Here is a 14,517-nt window from a genome sequence, read left to right on the forward strand (position 1 = left end):
CAGGTAAGTCTCGAACAAAATGATATTTTAATGATAAAATAAAGTTTGTTCATACCCATTGGAACAGATATATATATTATATTGCCCTCCCTCCTCCCCTCAGGAGACAGTGGCGTTAGAAAATCTGAATAGAAAATGGGAATGGTTCCTGATACCCGCCTCCCAGCGGCGGGAATGGGTACTAACCACCTGACCGGCCACTGCGTGTGCACCAAGCTGAAATTCTGTCGGACCTTTGAGAATACAGCTATATATATATCTGCCAGGTAAGTATGAACAAACTTTATTTTATCATTAAAATATCATTTTCAGAACTCATCGCACTTCTTGTAGACTTTCCAAGGCTCCTTCCTTCGATTCCAAGTCTTCTCAGACAACCACATTTCAGGAGGTTCCATCAAAGGACATCCACTCTGGCCCTGACAGGATTTCGACTGTCATTAAGCTCATACGATCGAAAGGGTTTTCAAGAGGTACAGTGGAAGCTATTGCTAAATGTAGTTCATCTTCTAAGACAACTATAGAGCAAATAGCAGATTTCCTTCTCTACTTGAGATCCTCCAGAGTCCTGTCTTCTTCAACCATTAGAGGGTATAGGCCAATGCTTAACTCCACTTTTAGACATAGAGGATTGGACATCTCTTCAAATCAGGATCTGTCTGACCTAATTAAGTTGTTTAATACTTCCAAGCTTAAGAACCTGGATGTAGTCCTTAAATGGCTCTTGGGTTCATGTTTCAAACCCCTTCGCTTCTCCTCATTGAGGGATCATTCCGAGAAGACAATGTTTCTCGTGTCTCTTGCTATGGCTAAGAGAGTTAGTAAGCTCCACGCAATGGATAAAAGAGTTGGATTCTCCCATGGGGACGCAGTTTGTTCCCTCACTTTGGGTTTTCTAGTGACGAACGAGAATCTGTCACAACCTTGGCCTTGTTCATTTACCATCAAGAGTTTAGTGGATATGTTAGGCACATAAGAAGAGGAGAAGACTCTCTGCCCTGTAAGAGCTCTTCAATACTATCTCCAAAGGACTGAGAAAATCAGAGGACCGTCAAGTAATCTTTGGTGCTCAGTGAAGAACAAGAACCCTTCTAGACCCTTATCAAAGAATACCCTCTCGCTCTTTTAAAGGGACCTCATTTTGGAGGTGCACTCTCCGATTGGAGAGGACATTTTACCTGTCTTGAAGGTTAGAGCTCACGATCTTAAGGCTGTTGCTACTTCGGCAACCTTTAAACATAATCTGTCCCTCTCTTCTATTCTACAAGCAACATGCCAAAAATGCAAGTCAGTGTTCGCTATGCATTGTTTGCGAGATGTAGAAACGGTCTACAAGAACTGCAGTACCTTAGGACCTTTGTCCGTGGCTGGCATAGTGTCAAGTGAGGAAGCGTAGGAAACATCCCTTCCATCCTTTTGTCTCTTCACCCTGAAATAGTATTGGGTGGTGGTTATATTGTTTTTCATGTGTTAGTGACAGTGTTGTTTGGTTATTCTTGTTTTTGGTACTGTGCCACAGACAGGGGCAAATATTGATGCTTTGTTGGCCTTTGGAAAAGTCCTTTGCCGCAAAGCTCCTACTAATACTTTGTCAGCTATAGGATTACTCCTTAGCTGTGAGGTCCCCACTTGAGTAGAGGCGTTCCTGGCTGTACCGCCACGCCGCTACAAGTTTGAGATGAGCGCCAACAGGAGGCAGTATCCACCTGCATCAGTTCTCTCACTAGGTAAGGAATACCAAGCATTCTATCAATGCTAGACTATTTTCTGTTCTCAAATTCAATTAACCTTTTTTAATGTTTTGGGGCACAAGATGTCCATGAATCCCCTCCACCTGTCAATGTGGATTCAGCTAAGTAATTACTGGGTAAGTTACTTACATAAAAATGCCATTTTTATAATAAAGTTTTGTATATACTTACCAAGTAATTACAGACGGGACCCGCCCTCCTCCCCTCTCATGGACATTTAAGCATAAACAAATTGATGTTCTTGGCTGAGTTGTTCCTCTCTTACCCCAAAAGTGGGCAGGGCTAGTCTTAAGCTTAGTAATTACTGGGTAAGTATATGTAAAACTTTTTTTTATTATAAAAGTGTCATTTTTCATAGATATACCAACAAGAGCCTTTTAACATATTTCCCACCTCAACCACCCCACTTGTTCCCTGATGCCAAGGGAAAAAATGTTTTGTGACAGCCCATGAGTGAGGGTATTTTCCATCTCACCATTTGAACTACTTTGTTACCAAGTTTCAGTGACATTCAAGCTTGTGCTGAGGAATACTCTTACATAAAAGGCTCTGGTTTTTATACATAGAATAATTACAGTAAAATTTTTAATTGTACGGTATCCCCTTGTGTTGTCAATACAAATTATCTTAGTAAGTAATTCACTGTATATAAAGAATCAGTCCCCTTGTACTGTATAGTAACAATTATTTTCATGTATTTTTTTATGTTGTAAGAAATTAGTTTTTCTGTTTTGAAAGAGTACCAAAAGATACTGAATGGAGATCCCACCAAAGTCGTCAAGACATTTGCATTTGAAAAGAGAAATTGTGGGATTGTTAAAGTTTATGAGATCACTTGCTGATAATGACTTGCGACTTGAGATTTATGAGGGCATTTGCTTGACTTTGATTTAAAATATTTTGTTGCAGTTATTTTGTAGTGGGATATTGTGGTGCTAATATTTTAATTCACAGATTAATTGTAGGTATAATAAAAGAAATGTTTGGAGTTCAAATAAAACTTAAATTCTATTCATCTTTACCTATGTTTTCAGAACTTATACCTCATCGATAGAAGTGTTGTGTGGTTTATTGTGGTCACTTTATCCCGCCGGGTATGTTGGAGCATCCTGAAGTTAGCTATCATGCGCTGTTTTCACCAGTCTTTGTGGAAGTCAGCTTTGTCTATCGCTCGGTAAGACTTGATTGGAATAAATATTTGTTCCTACACAAACGTAAACCCTCAGTCTTTACATATGGGATTTACTTTCAGGAAGCTGAAAGTCTGGTCGCTAAACTTTTGCAAGTTTGGTTATGGTAACAGTTACCGATGGTAGGGGCAGAAGTACCGCCCACCCAGTCGATATACATTCATTTCTATGCAGTTTACTTTTGGCCGCTGTCTCAATGAGACGTGTATTCCTTGCTCTGTCCTGCCATTTGACTTTCTCTTCTGTTTGAATTTATATTAAATTGATATATTGAAACATTCTAACATGTTTTTTCTATGTCTGTAATGATATATTCACTTACGCTTTCTACGAAGTCTGCATAAGTTTTGGGAAATTTTCTCTTTATACAGTCGAACCCCAAAATTCGTGGGGGATGTGTACCACTACCCCCGCGAATTGCTCAAATCTGCAAATGCTTAAAACCCTTCAAAAAATGCTTGTACCTGCCTATTTTGATGGCTCAAAACACCAAAACCCCCTCTAAAATGCTTATACCTGAATATTGTAATAATTTTTTTTTCACAAAAAGTGCATTTAGTTGTGAAAATGATATGAAAGTACAGTGATTTGTGAATCTTTCTGTATGAAAATACTGCAAATAGGCAAATTTTCCTCGATTAATGTGTATATATGTTCCACAGAGAAATCTGTGAATAGGTGAAGCCACGAATCCAGAACCACAAGTAGGCGGGGGTCAACTGTATATCATTTTACTTATTTTTTTTGTGTTGCCTTTTTGTATTTATGCAAACCCAACACCTATCTCCTTGGTGTTTGTTTTGTGTATTCCGTTTTCATTAACAAACAGTGTTTTTTTATTTTTGACGACACAATTTCTTGGAATGTTGTAATGTATTAGTCTCTTAACCCTTAAACGCCTACTGGACGTATCATACGTCGACTAAAATTGTCTGTTGGATGCCAAGTGGACGTACCGTACATCGACTACAAAAAATTTCAACCTTCGGTCAACTTTGACTTGACCGAAATGGTTGAAAAACGCAGTTGTAAGCTAAAACTCTTACATTCTAGTAATATTCAATCATGTACCTTCATTTTGCAACAGATTGGATGTCTCTAGCACAATATTTCGATTTATGGTGAATTTTTGAAAAAAACCTTTTTCCTTACGCCCGCGCGGTAACTCAGCCGAAAATTTCAGAAATTCTTTCGTCATTTTGTCATAATTTTTGCACTGTTTTATATTAGCCGTTACATAAAGTTTATATATGAAAATGTGCGCAATTTCATGTACAATACAGGAAAATACAACCCATGGTTGTAGCTTTTAACAGTTTGGAAATATTTTCATATAAACCACAATAACTGCCAAAATTTCAACCTTTGGTCAACTTTGACTCGACCGAAATGGTAAAAAAACGCAATTGTAAGCTAAAACGCTTACATTTTAGTAATATTCAATCATTTACCTTCATTTTGCAACAAATTGGAAGTCTCTAGCACAATATTTCGATTTATGGTGAATTTTTGAAAAAAACTTTTTCCTTACGTCCGTGCCAGAAATTCTTTCGTCACGTTGTCGTAATGTTTGCACCGTTTTATGTTAGTCGTTACATAAAGTTTTATATATGGAAATGTGCGCAATTTCATGTAGAATACAACAGAAAATAACTCATGGTTGTAGCTTTTATCAGTTTTGAAATATTTTCATATAAATCACGATAACTGCCAAAATTTCAACCTTCAGTCAACTTTAACTCGACCGAAATGGTAAAAAAACGCAATTATAAGCTAAAACTCTTACATTCTAGTAATATTCAATCATGTACCTTCATTTTGCAACAAACTGGAAGTCTCTAGCACAATATTTCGATTTATGGTGAATTTCTGAAAAAAAAACTTTTTCCTTATGTCTGTGCGCGATAACTCGGCCGAACATCTCAGAAATTCTTTTGTCACGTTGTCGTAATGTTTGCATCGTTTTACATTAGTCGTTACATAAACTTTTATATATGGAAATGTGCGCAATTTCATGTAGAATACAACAGAAAATAGCTCATGGTTGTAGCTTTTATCAGTTTTGAAATATTTTCACATAAATCACGATAACTGCCAAAATTTCAACCTTCGGTCAACTTTAACTCGACCGAAATGGTCGAAAAACACAATTATAAGCTAAAACTCTTACATTATAGTAATATTCAATCATTTACCTTCATTTTGCAATAAATTGGAAGTCTCTAGCACAATATTTCGATTTATGGTGAATTTTTGAAAAAACATTTTCCTTACGTCCGTGCGGTAATTCGGCCAAACATCTCAGAAATTCTTTCGTCACGTTGTCGTAATATTTGCACCGTTTTATATTAGTCGTTACATAAAGTTTTATATATGAAAATGTGTGCAATTTCATGTACAATACAACAGAAAATAACTCATGGTTGTAGCTTTTATCAGTTTTGAAATATTTTCATATAAATCACAATAAATAGAAAAAATTGTACTTTCGGTCAGCTTTAACGCGACCGAAATGGTCGAAAACTGCAATTGTAAGCTAAAACACTTACAGTCTAGTAATATTCAATCAATTAGCTTCATTTTTCAATAAACGGGAAGTCTCTAGCACAATATTTCGATTTATGGTGAATTTTTGAAAAAACATTTTTTACGTCCGAGCGTTACTTAATTCATGCATCATTTTGTGATAATATTTTCTCTGTGTTGCTTTGATCATTTTACAATTTGTTATATACCAAAATCATCGCAATTTAGTGTATAATACAAAGAAAAACAAAATAACCCGTTAGCTTTAACCGTTTTGCTCACAGCGATTTGTATAAAATTATATATGAAAAAATGTTTTTTTGCGCTGTCATATATTTCAATATTTATATATGATAATGATATTTTTTCATTTCTGATGGTTGCATACTAAACTTCAGGCAATGACAAAAAAAGAGCCAAAAATGAACTCTTAATCTTAAAAACTAAAGCGTGCTGTGATTTTTTAAAAAACTTTTTTTCCGCTTCGGCGCTAACTCCTGAATGGCGCCGGCATATGGGAGACGTTTTTGTAAATAGAGGCTCGGTGTTTAAGGGTTAAGTTGTTGTGCAGATTAAGAGGATAGAGACGAGGCGGTTTTTTCGTGTTTCCAGGCGAAGGTTTCGTATTCAGTGGGAGTTCCTGTTTATGGTTCCTGTCTTATTTCTTGCCCCGTCTGTTTGAGGGGTGGTGTGAGTCAAAGGCTCGCTCCCTTCCCCTCTCTGAATGTTGTTCTTGCCCTCCTGAGCAGTGGAGGTTTTTTGCCAAGAGGAAGCATCAGAGGAGGAAGGATGCGCCATCTTAGATGGGGTTTTCTCCCCCTTCAATGGCCGCTTCTCAGTCTCCTTTTGGTTCCTTCTAAGCATTCTTCCTCCAGTTGTTTCTACCTTGGAACATTTTATCACTTCCCATTCTTCCATAGCTTCAACTTTGGAAGTTTGGGAGAGGGGTCAGGAGATATTTTCTCTCTGAGTACCCCTGCTCTCTTGGGGTAGGGAGGTTCCCCCCCCCAGGGAGTACCAACCTTGGGTGGCCTATTTTCCCATTTCCTGTCCTCTCGCTTTACTGTGTTGTCCACCTTTGACAGTTGCCAGCCCTGCTGCTCTCTCCCTAGCCTGGTTGTACCAGTGTTGCCACTTCAGTTTTTGGTGTACCATGACCAGCTTTTTGAGTCAGTGCCTGCAGGGGCTAACCTGTTCTCCTCTTTGTAGTCCTATGGTTCCGGATCTGTTGGCAGCGTATCCCTCTCACAGTTTTGGAACCCATTTGGTGGTCTCACTTCTATTCCTGGTCTGTTGGCAGCATACCCCTCTCAGGGCTTTGGAACCCCTTCAGTGGTGGTGGCTTTTCTCCCACTCCGTCGGCAGCGTATCCCTCGCAGAGCTTTGGAGCCCCTTCCACGATGGTGACTTCTAGCACTCCGTCTTCTAGTGTTCTCATGAAAGCAGTGGTTGACAGAGTCGACATTACTTTTCGAGAGAGGTTCACCTGAATTGTGAAGAAGAGGCATCACAAGTCTCCGTCTTCTCCATCGGCTTCCTTTTCTCCTCTGTCTTTGTCCGACCACGGCCATGGTTGTCCCGCTCCAGCTTGTGGCCATCTTGCTGATGAGGGGGTGTAACATCCAGCTACTTCTCAACAGTTTTTCCTGTTCCCGACCTGAGAACCTCTACTGCAGCGACTGGTCTTTCCGCGGAGGCTCTCTCATGGGCTGTGATGACAAGGCTTCTGTTAAGAATCCAGTGTATTGAAAACTTGGAAGTTCAGCCGTTTCCATCTGGGTCCTGCAATCCTGTGGCAGATGCGAAAGATTCTGCATGACTGTGGATGTGTTTCCAGCCTAGGCTGTTGTCGTCTCGTCACGTGCATGTCCTTGACATTAGTCCCAATCATTCCAGAACTCCTCTCTGTTCACGCTCTCCTAAGAGGCCCTCTGATCATCGTTCCAGCTCCCACGACCGTATCCTGTCGAACGTCGGAGTCCTTGAAGACATGCTCGTGCGTACGGTTACTTCAGTCCAGTTGGCCATGCAGCCTCGCCCTCAGCATCTCGTTATCTCTTGTGTTCTTGCTCCCCTAGGAGATCGGGTTCGCGCAGCCATGGAAGTGACAGCATGGATGTACAGCTGTATATGACATCACGGCTGTTGCATGGGGGCTTGTGGAAGTTGTCCCAGGATGGCGTGTCTGGGAACAGAACATCGACCTCGCTCATGTGAAGGTTTGGGAAGAGAACGGGATGGTATATGCCCATGCCAAGTTGAAGAACCAATGCCCGTCTGATCACCGCCTCGTTCAATTCTGTTCTGCGAAGAGCAATGATAGATCTTTTGTGGACATCTAGAATGGCGCTGAATCACGTCCACAGCCATGCCAATATCGTCTGCGCCGTGCAAGTCTCATTTGGGGCTGCCTGAATTCAAGTGGTGGTCGCAGTTTCTCCTAGGGGAATGCGAAACAGGATGACAGAGAGGCGGCAGCAACCCACATACAAGTGCATCAACAACACGTCTGTGCAATGCCTTTTGATTACGTCAGTGTCTTTTTAGTTGATCATCTGGTAACAGCCAATGTACATGACCATAGTAATGACCAACGGATGTTACCGTACGAGCGAATGAGATCATTCTGCCAACCTTTACGTCCTTTATAATGTAAATTGATGGGGTCTTTTCACAAATGTAACAGTTTGTTCTATCAGACCCATACGACCGTCATTGCGCGAATTGATGGTCTTTCTATTGTGTTCAGCCATAGACTTCGATATTTTTCAGGTAGGAAGAGATCTCCATTTCATTATTCACATTCAGACATTTACTCTTATTGTTCATACACCGATATTAACCTTCGACTCCCTGAACCAAGGTAGTTACACTTTGTCAGCATGGATTTCTCTGGATTTCTGATTCGTTTTCAACTACAGGTTTACAGTGAAGTTCTGTAGAACCTTACCGTCCTGTGCTTCCGAAACAGTATCCAGTCAATTCTGATCTTGCAAGGTTTTTTCCTGGTGCGATCAGAATTATTTTTTAACTCCGTAGGTGTACGGATCAGGCCTATTCTCGGTACAACCACCTCAGTGTTCTCTTCTGCAATACTCTTCCTAGCAAGGATGAAGACTAATTTTAGAAGATGGAAAGCGGGGTCCGGTCTTCGACAAGGTCTTCCCCATTCCTTCCCATCCTCTCTCAGAGAGGTGAGAGGATCTAGATCAACCAAAGAACATTCACATACACTTGTAGAGGTTAAGTTGGGTTAGGTAAATTGGGTACTTACCCTAACTTAGCCTAGCCTAACTAGTTCTAGTCTAACCTTACAAGACCTGCATTTCAATATCCTGGAGCTGCTTGTCTAATGGCATCAACCTCTAGGTAGTTTCTGCTCTACAAGGGACTAGGTTGGGTCGGGTTTGGTTGGGTACTTAGCCTAGCCTAACAAGTTCTAGCTGAACCTTACCAATCCTGCACTTTAGTATCCTGGGACTCCTTATTTAATGGCTTCAGCCAGAAGGTAGTTACCCGTTCTTCAAGGGTCTGGGTTCGAATAGCCTGGATCTTCTTAGGTCTCCAAGCCTCAGGATCCGAGGATAGGTGTTCTGCAGTGTTGTTGAGGAATGGTACCATGGTAGTTCCTTAGTCAACAAGAGGGGGTGGGGCTAGTGTCCTATCATCTCAATTGATGGTGTGGATGCATGGGTTTGCAGTAGTACACTCTGCACAGCGGTCAGCCAGACACATTCCATTGGCGGTGTGGGTGCACGGGTTTGCAGTAGTACACAGCACAGCGGTCAACCAGACACACTCCAGGATGATGGATGATTGACAGACAAGTTTGGTTTCGCATCCACGATTCAAGTCCTGTGCTTGCAACTTCCTGACGTTTTGCCTGACTTGCTGGGAGATCAACAATACCTCCAAACTAAGTTCCGACAACTTGTGTTCCTACTAAGTCAAGAAGCGGTGTCTAGGAGCTCCATTTCTTTTGACTTGATGTAGTTACACTCCTCTTGTGAGGGGTGGGAGATGTAAGCAGTATCTGCTGCTGCTGTATTTACCAGTTGATCCACTACCCGAGGTAGATGTAAGCAGTATCTGCTGCTGCTGTATTTACCAGTTGATCCACTACCCGAGGAGAGTATTATGTGGATCTTGAGACAGTTTCAGGAGTCTCAGTGTCCAAATAGGCAATCCTTTGATAACGACGACACCAAGGTAGTGTCATGGTTACACTATCCTCCTCCAGAGACTTTTCATTCTTAGGAACGTTGACCAGGCATCAGTGTCCTACACTTCCTTTCTTGGGACTTTAAGCACAGTTCTTTTTAGACCTTCAAGTCTCAAGATCCAAGATAAACACTCCTCGGTATGATAGCAATGACACCACGGTAGTGCCATAGTCAACAAAAGTTCCTAGTGTCCTTTCATCTGCTCTATTGCAGTGCAAGTATGTGAGCAGACAGAAGAACATTCAGTGCAGTGACCAACCATACATCCCAAGCAAGGTGGATGTCATTACAACATTTATTTGCTGAAGCCAGGAGATAAGGATACAGTAGTTGATCTTGGCACCTTGACTTCTGGATTCGTTCATCCTCTTATGAAGCTTGATCATAGTCCTTCTTTCTTGACTTACTGAAGTTGGTGCTGTTCCGTTCTGTCTTCTCGCACCTTTGAATAAAGTAAGAAATAAAGTAAGACATCTTTGGTACCCATTTACATCTGGAAGCTTACGCCTTTCATCATTCTATGTTTCGAAAGTGTTCAGTGAGATGGATCATTCCACTTCCTTGGTCCTGTGGTGCCAATGACTGTATGATGTCTGTGTTACCTCCGTAAAGACTAGACTTTCTACCCAGTGCCAACAACTCGCTCGTTACCTTCGAGTTGGCCGAGAAACAGTGTCCAAATTGTCATTTTTCTGACTAGTGAGGTGATCAAATGAGTGTACCCCGCAACTTCTTGGTGGACATCAGTACATTTTGGACCAGATCTTTCGAGGCCAGGGGCATCTGTCTGTCCATCGCATTCAGGAAGAACTTGTTGGTCGAGTACTAGGATGGAATGTAATCGTGCAGATCACATTCATCTCCTTTTACCTTGGGACGTTGCCCATAGGCCCTTGGACTCCATTTCCTTGGATCCTATGCTGGATGCTCAACAAGTTATTTAGTTCACCCAGCTCTTGAGGGACAGGTTGCATCTTGCCTAAGGTGTGCGTCTGCTAAGAGAATGTGTGTGTGTGTGTGTGTGTGGGCCTGGCCTCCTCCTTTTCTCCTGTCCTCCTTCCTCTTCCAGTTGGCAGAGGAACAGTGAATGAGCCATCACATGCTGGACTGGCATTCATGCAGGTGATCTAGATGACTGAGTATCCTATCTATAATCTAACTGTTTGGATTAGTAGATGCAAATCCTTCCTTTTCTCTAGCAACGGGAGAGAGGGACTGACTATGAGCAAGCCATTTGATTATTCTTAGCTGTATAGTCTCCAACACCGGGGGTTCATCCAAACCTTTTTGAATCAAGGATATTACATTCCTTTAATTCATAATGCCCAGAAGTCTGACGAATGAACATCTCTCTTGTTCAGTAGATCAGAGTTATGGTCTCCTTCCTTTGCTTTTTTATGACCAGGAATGAGTACCCAGGTGAGCTGAACTACCAGTCAGTTCAGAGATTTACTCAGAACCTTCCTTCCAAAAGTAAGTCTCCCTTATGTAAAGACCGAGGGTTTGTATTCATGACAAATTTTTAAAGTAATTTGTATTTTTCTTAACATACAAACCTGAGGTCTTTACATTAAGGACCCACATCTTACCACCCCTCATTCTCTTACCTGAGCCAAAAGGTAAACTGCATAGAAATGAATGTATACCAACTGGGTGGGCGGTACTTCTGCCCCTACCATCGGTAACTGTTACCTTAACCAACCTTGCAATAGTTTAACTGCCGGCCGTACTTCTAGCTTGCTGAAAGTTAATCACATATGTAAAGACCTCAGGTTTGTATGTTAGGAAAAATACAATTTACTTTAAAAATTTGTCATTCTGTAGTTGCTATTGATTTTCTTCAGTAGTGCAAATCAAACCTGGTTTCAGATTTTACTGTGAGGTTGTAGATGACCCCTTCCTTACATAATTGTTTGGTTCTGAGAGGCTGCTCAGAAGTTTGTAAAGACTTAGTCAAATTTTCCAACAGTGCTTATGAATTAAAAATATAGTACAAATATTAGATATGTTTCTTTTCAGCTTATTATGTTATTGAGGTTATCAGTATGTAGGGTCTTTGTTCTATAAAATCACGCATGATGATGTTAGGGAAATTGCATGCACCCTCTACCCCGGTTTTGTTTGTCATAGTCTGTATTTTTGCTTCCAATTTGTGTAAAGGATGCCACCAGTGTTGTGCTGCTTTGGAATGGTGGTGAGCTCAGTAAGGGCCTTAAGCCACTGCCAGGTTGTAAGTTCAGGTCCTCACATATTCATAACACTTTTGTCAACTTTGGTCCTTCTACTTATGTTTGTATTGTTCTAATTTAGAATTTGTCACTGTAATAAAAAATCACTATACAGTACAGCTATAGGGCGTCCGTGAGTCACGTCGGCACCGACTTAAGGCGTTCTGATCTTATGGTGCTTTTCCAAATAAATTTATCAAGAATAGGTATCTAGTTATGGCACCTATTAAGTAATAAGCACCGACTTTCTGCGGAAATCAACTTACAGCAAGCTTCTGGATCGGAACCCTGCTGTAATTCAGGAACTGCCTGCTGTATCATATTCTATTCTTCTATTGCTTATGTAGTTTTCTCTAACCCTGTCTTCAAGTTTTACTTTCCATTTTAACTATCTTTATTGGTGTCATTTTAATGTATATTTGTTTTGTTATAAATATATAATTGTATAGTATATAATTTTGCATAACATTTGCATAACCAAAATAGTAAAATTAACTGCTCAGTGTAAATTTTCTGTACTACAACACTAACAGTTGCAGCTTAATGTAGTGAGAGGAGAAGTTACTACGAGGTAGTGAGACCTCAAAATAGGCGGTAGTGGTGGTGGTAGCAGAGTTGATGGAAGTGAGGCAGTGTAAGTCTTTCTCTAAACTAGATTTAAGACTGAAGGTGGCCTGAACATATTACATGAAATTGAAGGGTCTGGTCTGGTTTAGACTTCTGTATGTTACCAAGTATGGTTCTGGTTAATAAACGTTTTAATCTGCAAACACTTGCTACCACTTGTACTTATTTCCCTTCCCTTCTTCTCATTATTTCTGTTTCTATTTCCATGTTCATTTCAATGCTTTCCTTTCCTTTTCATTGCTATCAGTGTTCTCACTTCACATAGTAACTGGTTTTGAGTTTTAATAGCATCTATCATGAAGAAAAGTGTGAAAGCACAATGCAGTACATTGTACACAACAACAGGAGTACATGGAATGCTACATTCTAGCATTCAAAATGGTTGCAACTTGCAGCCATCCTTTGCAAGGTGGTATGATGCCCTAGTTTTTTAAGTGGGAAATTATGAATAGATATTGGACTTGGTAAACCAAATATTTATATACAGGAGAAAGTATGGTCAAAGTGAATAAGTAGTAGTATTTTTTTTATTATTTTTTTCAGTAGTAAGATATTTTTATATGAGGGTTATGGTTTTGAGAATTGCAAGATAGCAGTTTAGTCTTGTCCATCCTGTTAAAGTTGAAATTCTATGCAAAAATTTGCACACTCTTTACTGCTGCTTCTAACACCTTCACAACAGTCTTATCAACAGCTGTAGACAACCTTTACAAATATTGATATGAATGTTTTTTCCATGGAAAGTATAATTCACATTTCCGGGCTATTTGGGATATTTTCTAATAACACCCTCATTGCACTTTCATTCCTTGTTCTTTTGACCTCTTCTTCATCCCAAGCCTTTTTTCAAAAGATATAATTTTTGTAGCTCTATTAAAAAAAATAATGGATATAAGTGTGTATGGCATGGATAAGTGGTTTATGAAGCATTTTCATCAGGGTTTTCAGCTTTTTTTTTTTACATTATAAATGATACTTATTTTCCATGGTTGATAACCATTTCTTCTTGTAGCACTGGTGTACAAAAATCAGCCAGTCAGTCAGTCACACAATCCAAATTATGCAGTTTTATCACCACTTCATTCCCAAACATTCCCTCAGCGAGATCCAATTCCCCCAAAAGCACTCATATCTATGTTTTTCCCTTAACAAACCATTTGAGTAACAAAATTATTACTTAATGCTGTAATTGTTATTAAGCTGAAAACTCCCATTCCAAGGTATTGAAAGTAGTTCTTAGTTGTTGCATTTGACTTATGAAAGTAACTAACTTTAGCCCATCTCTGAAAATGAGTTTCATTCAGTAATAAGAATATAATAATGAAATCTCTTGACAAAAAATATTGTGTGTAATCTCAAGGTATGTGACTGAGCTGCAAAGATTTGACGTTTTGACGGTCATCATTATCAAAGACAAACACCAGTCATCTGGTCAGTGTAAATTGTCCCTTTTTGTAGGTTCATGATTCTTATACAACTGCTAGATCTGGTGAAGTCTGCTACTCTTCCAGACCAAATATATCCTAGGGCACTATGTCTATGAATACAAATATTTCTTTGGGCATATCATCCCCTAGCTAAGATTAAAATTGTTACCTTTGGGTTGGTGTGGGGGGTTTAGTTAAAAGTTCACTTATATTTCTTGATAGACATATATATCAGGGTCTCCAAAAATTGTGATAGGCTTCCTAAGTTAGTAGCTCAATTGCATAGGATGCTTTTATGGATTGGTCTCTGTCCAACATATTGTTGTGATCATTGAACTCATTTGTGATAATCATCCTGGAATTTGATCAGGTGCTTTATTTCAAAGCTAGTTTGATTGTAAAACATCCACAGGTTTTTAATATTGCTGCAAAGATGGGTCCCCAGCCCCAGCTCCGGCCTATATGGCCAAGATTTCATACATTTATTTATTCTAAGGATGGATGTCTTCACCACCCTTGCAAGTATCCTGTCAGTAAATGTTAAG

The 14,517-nt window shown here is 39.9% G+C and overlaps 1 protein-coding gene across 6 annotated transcripts in view; it reads left to right on the top strand.

Moving 5' to 3' along the window:
- LOC136826868 (transmembrane protein 39A) overlaps nucleotides 1–14,517 on the top strand; it is a 371,219-nt gene that overhangs the window by 81,562 nt on the left and 275,140 nt on the right. For all 6 annotated transcript variants that reach the window (XR_010849723.1, XR_010849722.1, XM_067084380.1 and 3 more), the window contains one exon: nucleotides 2,786–2,925. Coding sequence is in view for 4 of the 6 variants with exons in the window: in XM_067084380.1 (XP_066940481.1) it covers nucleotides 2,786–2,925 (140 nt within the window). In the remaining 2 variants the exon portion in view is untranslated. The remainder of the gene's footprint in view (nucleotides 1–2,785; nucleotides 2,926–14,517) is intronic.

The sequence above is a fragment of the Macrobrachium rosenbergii genome, chromosome 41 (genome assembly GCF_040412425.1).
Source record: "Macrobrachium rosenbergii isolate ZJJX-2024 chromosome 41, ASM4041242v1, whole genome shotgun sequence".
NCBI lineage: Eukaryota > Metazoa > Arthropoda > Malacostraca > Decapoda > Palaemonidae > Macrobrachium > Macrobrachium rosenbergii.